This window comes from Sander lucioperca, chromosome 8 (assembly GCF_008315115.2).
Source record: "Sander lucioperca isolate FBNREF2018 chromosome 8, SLUC_FBN_1.2, whole genome shotgun sequence".
NCBI lineage: Eukaryota > Metazoa > Chordata > Actinopteri > Perciformes > Percidae > Sander > Sander lucioperca.
Window position 1 is genome coordinate 38,521,025 of NC_050180.1, and position 9,159 is coordinate 38,530,183.

At 39.4% G+C, this 9,159-nt stretch overlaps 1 protein-coding gene across 4 annotated transcripts in view; it reads left to right on the forward strand.

The window, feature by feature from the left end:
• The window catches only part of LOC116063738 (interleukin-1 receptor type 1-like), a 16,758-nt gene extending 8,604 nt beyond the window's left edge, over window positions 1–8,154 (forward strand). For all 4 annotated transcript variants that reach the window (XM_031318851.2, XM_031318771.2, XM_031318705.2 and 1 more), the window contains 8 exons: window positions 69–243; window positions 628–690; window positions 1,897–2,023; window positions 2,433–2,572; window positions 3,842–3,988; window positions 4,633–4,797; window positions 6,429–6,632; window positions 7,933–8,154. In XM_031318851.2, the coding sequence (XP_031174711.1) occupies window positions 69–243; window positions 628–690; window positions 1,897–2,023; window positions 2,433–2,572; window positions 3,842–3,988; window positions 4,633–4,797; window positions 6,429–6,632; window positions 7,933–8,126 (1,215 nt within the window). In that variant the 3' untranslated portion in view covers window positions 8,127–8,154. The remainder of the gene's footprint in view (window positions 1–68; window positions 244–627; window positions 691–1,896; window positions 2,024–2,432; window positions 2,573–3,841; window positions 3,989–4,632; window positions 4,798–6,428; window positions 6,633–7,932) is intronic.
• Window positions 8,155–9,159: the final 1,005 nt, after the last annotated feature.

The following is a 9,159-nucleotide window of genomic DNA, read 5'->3' on the forward strand; positions in this document are numbered from 1 at the left end:
ATAAATAAAATTGAATTGAATTGAATTGAATCATCACACTGTAAAAAATAATTTGTTTGTGTGTGTAGGACTGCCACCCAGTGGAGCGGTCAGGGCAGCCCATCTCTGTGGATGAGAGTGGCCAAATGAGACTGCCTGCAGCCTCAGAGAGGGATGCTGGGAAATACACCTGCTTTGTAGACATTATAGTGAATGGCAAGAATTACACCGCTGCACGCAGCATCCAGCTGGCTATTAACAATGGTATGTATTCTGATTTTTATATTCTCCTGATTTGACATCATTATGCTTTTTAAATCAAGAGACCTCTTTAGTTATTGTGGAAATTGTTTATATTATCTGTAATGCCATTTATCTAAAAGACATGCACAGGATTGTAAAAGTTACTTTAGGATTATCTTCAAGACGTTGCATGAGGCCAGAGCAGCCGGAAGTTGTGATTTTTGAAAGTGAATGAGTAACATTCACTCCCACTTTGTTTTCTCTGATTTACCTGTGGGACATTCCCACAGCTAAAGTAAAGTCCCCAAAGAGATCATATTTTTAGTTGTTTTTCCCATATAGATTGTATCATGTTGTAATGTGTTGTATTGTTTTCCGTTACACCGATTATGATTGTGCTCGCAGACACAGTTTTAGTAGAGCCCGAGGTGGTGTTCCCTCAACAGGAAGTGGTCGTGGTTGAAGAGGGTAAGTAACACTCTCACAAATAATAACCACTGTCATAGTAACACACACACTGTATTTCTATGAGGTTTGAGTTGTGTCACTTACTGCAAATCTCACTCTCACCTCTTACTGCAGGTTTACTCATGTTCTCTAGTAGGCATTTAGAAAGTAAAATGAATTGGCTGGTACTTTTGTTTGACCGTATATGAAAAGTATACTGGACATGCTACAATATTTTCCAACATCAAGAGAAAGTTCCTCACTGACATACTAGAACTCTATGCTTGAAAAGAGTCATGGGACCCTTTGTTTTTAATCTAAGTAGATTTTTAAAACCAACCAATAACACTAATCTCCTCAGTGCTCCTTCTAAAGCAACATTTTTAGCAGGGCTCAAACAGAAAAGTGTGTGGCTGAGGAAAATCAAGTGAAATACTGCATGCTTTCACCTCTTCAGGCCTCCTAAATTCCTAATAAATCAATCGACAACAAATCTCTTAGGTTGTGTGGTCTGAAGTGCAGAGTGTGCTTCGTGCTTATATACAGTTCTGCAGTCCTTACCTTGTATATTCAATTTCCTTACTAAAGACCTACATCTCCCACAAACTTTGGTTGCATTGCCTGATTATAGTGCAACAATACTGTATATTTCCACTTTATGTGCATATTCATGGAAACAGCCTCTATCGATACCAATATGCAGGAGTTGTAGAGGAAGCTGCAGTTTATAGGACCGCATTTCAAGGACCCACGATTTTCAGGTAGATGCTGGAATATAGTTACCATAACACTAACCCAAACCCTGTCTTTTAACCTAACTCTAACCTTAGCTTTTTATAGCTAGCTATAGCTGCTAACTTAAGAGTTGACGCTTGTGCAGTGTGCAGGTTTGGTTCGGTAATAGGGTCGTAGAAATGCGGTTGTAGAAATGCCGTCCTAGGACTGTGGTCCTGAAACTGTTTGAGCTATTTGAAGTTGGCAAATTTATGATAAATTTGACATAACATGTCCAGTTTTGCATTAAATCATGTCTGATCATAAAAAAACCTTTGAAATGGGAGTTTGCCATCTATTGATTGGGCTTGATGTAGAAGTCAACCTTTCAGGAGATATGAAAGCTCTAGACTTTTTCCAAATTTGTTTTTTTAAAGAGTTTTTCACCTCCCAGTGATCAAAACACCAGGATGTGTAGAGTGACATATTCTTTGTTCTTTCACTGATGATCAGGTACGAGAGTGGAGCTGCAGTGTTTAGCCTACATAGGCGTCAGTGAGAACAAGGAGACTGAAATGTATTGGTATGTTGGCAATAATGACACTGACGACTACGAGGGACTCAAAGTGTCCTGGAAATAGTGAGTTTATGCTTCCAGGCATGATGTTTGAGCCTGAACATGGACATGGAGGAGGGTTGTAAAGCACAACAAGATGAATTATAAAAATGTCTTGATTAAAAGGACTGAAACAAAGTTAATTGCATTTGCCAGCCATTATATAAGTCTGGCAATTAGCACTTAATATTTAGGTAAAAAGAGGGAATTAACAGGACTCCAAAGAGGCCAAATAATTTTGCACAGATTGCAGTATCATTTAAATAACTGTAAATAATTATCTTTTTGCCTCTTAGTTGCTAAATATTGCCAATCCAGCTTTTAAACAAAGCATGAAAAAGGAAAAGCATGAAGACAGAATTTCCATTCTTGCTTGTTTTCCTGATTTATTAACTGACTGACTGATTGATACGCTATCCTCCTGTCCCTTTAGTATTCACGAACGAGGCAGGGTGTACGGTCAGTCCACTCTGTCTATCTCTAAAGTTCTTCGTCAGTTCCTGAATGTCCCCATTTCCTGCTACGTATCGAACTCAGTTGGACACAAAGTCGGTGTGGTGTTGCTTCAAGAAGGTATTTTCTTCACTTTTCTTTTTATTCTCTAAACATGACAGTGTTGTGCAGGAAATATCAAAGACAATATCAACCCGAAGGACAACAAAAATGGTAAAAACGGTTTTGAACTAATGCCATAAAGACATTTCGGCTTTCATTTCAGCAAACAATGCAGGTTGTAACATTTCATGCATTTACACATTGCAAACAGAATGTAAGGATTTATCACTATAAGCACTCAATTCAAAGGACAAAATGTTTCTGCCCTGACATATCTGTCCTCCTGGCTACTGTACACCATACAGCCCAAAGTATGTGGAAACACATAAATATCCAATATATCCAAATATCTGTGTGTACTTTTGAGTCTGGGTCTGTTTTCCATGGTTTGGGCTAGGCCACGCAGTTCCAAATGAGGAAAAATCGTAAAGCTATATACAGCCTTGGTGGCAACAGTTTTGGAAAGGCAGTCTCTTATTTGCACCTTTGCACAGGTCCATAAAGAAATAGTTTTCCTAGGCCCTGACCACAAACCATCCAATACCTTTGTATTAACTGAAACGCTAGACCTTATCAGCCACATCAGTGTTCAGGACCTCACTCATGCTCTCGTGGCTGAATGAGAGCAAATCCCTGCAGCCAGGTTTCAAAATCTTGTGGAGGATCTGAAACCAGAAGAGTAGATGCTGTTAAAGCAGCTGATCAGTGGTGGAAAAAGTATTCAGATCCTTTACCTAAGTAAAAGTACTAATAAGTTTAACACACTGTAAAAATATTCTTTGCAAGTAAAAGTCCTGCATTGAAAATGTTACTTAAGTAAAGAAAATGGATTAAAATGAAAAAGTAGTTGCCGGGTTAGCTCAGTTGGTAGAGCAGGCGCACATATGTATATAAAGAATTCACCATAAAAGCACTAAAACTGCTCTGTAACCACTATTATATTTTGTCTAATAGATGCATTATACTATTTTTTATGTACATTGTTTTTTTCCCCCCCCCCCCCCCTCCTATTCCTACATACAGTACCTCAGGTCTTTAGAGAGACAGAACTTTTGTAACACAGATTTAGTTACAAATAAATAATATATCAAATAAATGAATAATACAATTACAATTGCCTTTCTGTTTGAAATGTGATATGTACAAATAAACTGCTAGTCTCCTAGAAAGGTTTCCACAGGATGGAACAATCCTGAAAGTCTTCCCAGAGCCCTGGTTTATTCTAGATTTGTTTATATGTGGTCTCAAACCGAACGTTTAAATTTCCCTGCCTCCTCTTCTCTCCAGCTGACCACAGTGCCCTCCACACCAGCGTGGCTCTCTGCCTCACCGCCTCCCTGGCTGTTCTGGCCCTGGCTGCTGCCTTCCTCTTCTTTAAAGTCGATTTGGTTTTGGCTTACAGGAAACTGTTGAGACATTTTTCCAAACAACAAGGTGAGTGTTTAATTTGTATGTGTTGCTTTTCTGTGGACTTATCTGACTGGATACTGCCAGGAACTCTCTCTCTCACTTAAAACCAACAGTAATTGAATGCAATTAAAGACAAATTAAAAGATTTGATGTAAATCTTTAAGAGAAAAAGATGCAATGATGGTAGTCTATATCCACGATCACGTTCCACTTCCGGAATTACTCCGTTGCTGCCTGAAATTCCACCAGATGTCACTCTTTTTCGGCCGGATGTCCGTTACCTTCCTTTTTCTTTGCGTTTGAATTTTAAACTCCGGTGGATTTATGAGGACTATGGTTAACTGCTCCTCAGATCTCTGCAGGGTAAATCCAGACAGCTAGCTAGACTATGTGTCTAATCTGAGTTTTCTGTTGCATGACTAAAACAACTTTTGAACGTACATGTTCCACCAAAACAAGTTCCTTCCCGAGGCTATTTTGCAGCAGAACCATGGCTCTGTCCAGTGCTTAGCGGCGCCCATGACGATTGTGATTGGTTTAAAGAAATGCCGATAAACCAGAGCACATTTTTCTCCCATGCCGGAATGCTTTGTGGAGTAGCCAGACCCTCCTCCGCAGTGCTGTGGAGGAAGGTCTGGCAAAGCAAGACAATGCTGTCTTCTCTACAGCTCCAGATGGGAAGCTCTACGACGCCTATGTGAGCTACCTCCGTTCCGACACCTGGTGTTCATCTGAAACGGCGAGCTTAGCCCTGCAGGTCCTTCCTGAAGTGCTGGAGAAACAACATGGCTACTCCCTGTACATCAGAGGACGGGACGACTGCCCTGGAGAAGGTCAGGAACAGACACTCATCTGGTTCACTTTTAAAGATGTAATGAAGATACCATGTTGAGTTTCCCTGGAAGCAAACAGTTTTGTTTACATTTAGTATTTCTCACTTAACACGCCATGTGCATCACTTTGCAGAGATTTCTAAATGTACTGGAGATATGAGGTAATCCAACCCAGTGAATAATTCCTCACTTCTGTTTTTTCTGTTTTATTTTGTCATGTGTTACTTCAATTGTTCAGTTCTTTAGTAATGCTTTTAAGGACATTCTTCCATCCAATATTTCTTATACTGCTGAATATACACTCACCTAAAGGATTATTAGGAACACCATACTAATACTGTGTTTGACCCCCTTTTGCCTTCAGAACTGCCATAATTCTTCGTGGCATTGATTCAACAAGGTGCTGGAAGCATTCTTTAGAAATGTTGGCCCGTATTGATAGGATAGCATCCCCCACACCATTACACCACCACCAGCCTGCACAGTGGTAACAAGGCATGACGGATCCATGTTCTCATTCTGTTTACGCCAAATTCTGACTGATACCATCTGAATGTCTCAACAGAAATCGAGACTCATCAGACCAGGCAACATTTTTCCAGTCTGCATACCTAGGTTGTAACGAATGGTTATTTGAGTCAAAGTTGATCTTCTATCAGCTTGAATCAGTCGGCCCATTCTCCTCTGACCTCTAGCATCAACAAGGCATTTTCACCCACAGGATTGCAGCATACTGGATGTTTTTTCCTTTTTCAGACCATTCTTTGTAAACCCTAGAAATGGTTGTGCAAGAAAATCCCAGTAACTGAGCAGATTGTTAAATACTCAGACCAGCCCATCTGGCACCAACAACCATGCCACGCTCAAAGTTGCTTAGATCACCTTTCTTTCCCATTCTGACATTCATTTTGTCTGTGTTCAGTTCAGGAGATTGTCTTGACCAGGACCACACCGCTAAATGCATTGAAGCAGCTGCCATGTGATTGGTTGATTAGATAATTGCATTAACGAGAAATTTAACAGGTGTTCCTAATAATCCTTTAGATAGATCCTTTAAATTCAACAGCAGTGAGAGCTTTGGGTCCCTTCATTGAAAATACAGGAATAGATTGATTGATAGACTTGTCTTTCTGGAAACGATGTCCCTGCTACTCAGGATATTCCACAAGCCCCGAAAGTACTTTTTACTTTAAGTGATTTGGTTTGTATGAGGTACTTATCCATAGTCAGTGTATTACCTACCTTAAACTTATCAGTTTAAGTGTATGCTATATTTAGAATATTTTCACCACTTTACCTTGCCGTCAGACATCATTTTCCAACAGAGAACTGAGCAGTTACCAGACTCCTTTGACAAAATCAGTCATTTTCAGACATACAGTACTCTCACACATTGCCTCTCATACTTACGTTAAAAAAAGAAAAACGAGTGGATGCCGAGAACAAGTTGGAAAGTTTCCTAAAAGCTTATGTTTTGCTTTAGAAAATGGCCAGCTGTATTTTGAATATAGATTGTATTTTACATAATTTGGTTGTCATTGGATTAAGTCAAAAATATATGGCTTTTATCTAAAAAAAAAGATTATTTTCTATTTTGACTTGTTTCGTATGCTGTGTTTAATCTGTTCCAGCTGTGCATGACGCCATCGCTGTTATAGTGCGCCAATGCCGAAGACTGATAATTATCCTGTCTTCTGAGATAAAATCTTCCTCTGATGGCAAAACAGACGAAGAGCCCTTGCGTAACAACCAAAACCAGCTGTGCTATGAGCAGAAAGTTGGCCTTTACGACGCTTTGACCCAGAACGACCCAAGAGTGATTCTGGTGGAAATCGGTGAGGACAGACTTATATTTACCGTACAAACATGAAAGTGGTATCAATCTGCTCGAGTCTCACCAAGAAAGTAAATAAGTACTTTTTCTAAAATTGTGGACTGTCCTACAAAAAATAGCAACGTTTCCTCTTCATTTTTCATCCATCTAACAGTTTTGTTTTCTGCTGCGTAATATCGATGAGCCACATTGGGTATAAACCTCTTGGTTTAGATAAATAGATAGATAGATAGATAGATTTTTTATTGATCCCAAAAAAAATGGGAAATAACATTGTTGCAGCAGCAGACACACAGCACACGTACAGAGTAAACATTAAATAATAGGAAAAAAATATACATGAAATAATAATAGAATAATACACTAGCAATATTTAAAATATATACAATTTGGAAATTAAATGTAAAATGTACAACTGTTTCGATATATAGATAAAACTTAATGTGCAAGTTGGGGAGTAAAAATGTACAACTGTTTCACTGGTAATGATTGCGCAATTTTGTTGCGCTACAATCAAAGTTAAGAAAAGCCTTGACAACTGCAAGTGCCAGGAGCTCTGAAAGGTGCCATTTGCAAGCATGCTAAAGTTATTTCACTAATTATTATGAATGTATGAACTAAAATAAAGGTGTCAATACATTTAACATGGAAGGCAGGAAGCATCACTACAGACCCATCACATCCTGGCAGAACCTGTTACAGCTTCTCCTCTCTGGTAGGCGCTACAGAACACTATTCGCCCAAACAACCAGACACAAGAACAGTTTCTTCCCGCAGGCCGTCATTATGATGAAAACTAAACCCCAGTCCTTAGTGTTAGGATCAATCCCTGTGCAATAACCCTGTAACACCAAGCATTCACCTTTCAGTAAATTATGTATTTTATAGTGTTAAACACATTTAAACATGTAAATATCTGTCAAACATACACTGTATATACTGTCATATCACCAACCTGTTATATTAATAATTCCTAATTCATTCCAGCACCATTTGCACTTTCGCATTTCCCTGTTGATTTACTGTTTATAATCCTCATAGAGCTTTCTGTTTACATACTGTATATGTACATACGTGTATGCATATGTAAGTGTATATACAAACATCTGTACATAGTAGTCAAATGTTTATGTTTACCTTGTTCAGTGTTGTCTTGTTGTTTTTAGTGGTATGTCTATTTTTATGTATGTACTTTGAGAGCAACACAAATGCCGGATGTGTTTATACTAACTCGGCCATTAAAACTGATTCTAAACATGTTTGTTTGAATAAATGGTCAACATTGTATTCTATTCTACCAGATGGTCCGGTGGATTACAGTTGCATGCCAGAGTCTCTGCGCTATATCAAGAGGAAACAAGGGGCTCTGAAGTGGAAGAAACCCTCCCTTGGAACCCACAAACACACCAAGTTGTGCTCAAACAGAAACTTCTGGAAGAATCTGAGGTACCACATGCCCTCAGCGCCTGCAGGGAGACTCCAGACTATTGTCTAAACCAAGTGAAAAGTGGGATCTAACCACAGACTGTAAATTAGTGGACAGAGCATGTGTGACGTCACTCATTGGTTTGTGGAGATCTGCTATGAGTCGTCGAGTTTGCCGTTACGGGCGCAGCCATCCTGGTTGCGGATGTGACGATTTTAGACAAGAGGGAGGCGTGAGGGAGGAGCTGCATACACTCTACGTTACACACTTTCACTGGCAATCACATCATAGCTACGCCCTAAAACACCCCCTGCTTTATTGCAGATTTTAAAATCAACGAGACCATAATTAAAAAAATGAACGTCATTCTGTGTTGCAGAAGACTTCAAACTAGCGAATGAGACCATAAACTCATTATGGAAGTGTTTACTGAGGTAATAAATCAAGTGAGAAGTGGGTCACTCTCTCATAGACTTCTACAGAAACCGACCTCCTTTTGCAACCGCACGTGTCGACCCCTGCTGGAATTCAGATAGAATGCAGGTTTAAGGCACAGAAGCTGTATTACTTCGCAGGTTAAATATACGTCAGGAGATGATGTTGAGGCCCCGACTATAGATGCATTTTCATTTCCAGATACTAGCCTACCTGTTTGAGCGTATCGTTTTTCTTCCCAGTCTATCAGTTATGTAGCCTACATAACCTTATCCGTCCTCATATCACTAACGTCACCCATCGTGGACATGCTCTACATTTCCAGCAGATTATTTGTGTCACATTACGTTTTTTTGCAAACGGCAGTTTTCTACAAAACAGGAATACTTTATTCCACAGATTACAGACTATTTATGCGTTGCGTATGTTGTTTACAGTATATTAAAGGCTGTTGTGGTTTGGTAATTGCCACAGTCCCAATTTTTTTATATTTCCTTCAAAAGAACATCTTTATTTAGCGGTTTTCGGTTGTAAGATAACGATCAGAACATAATGTGCAGAGCACATATCTACACAGTCACGGTGAGGAGGAACGTTGATTAGGACCAGCACACTTTCTGCTGCCTTTCACTGCTTCCTTTATGCATTCAGTGTCTCAGGCCTGCAA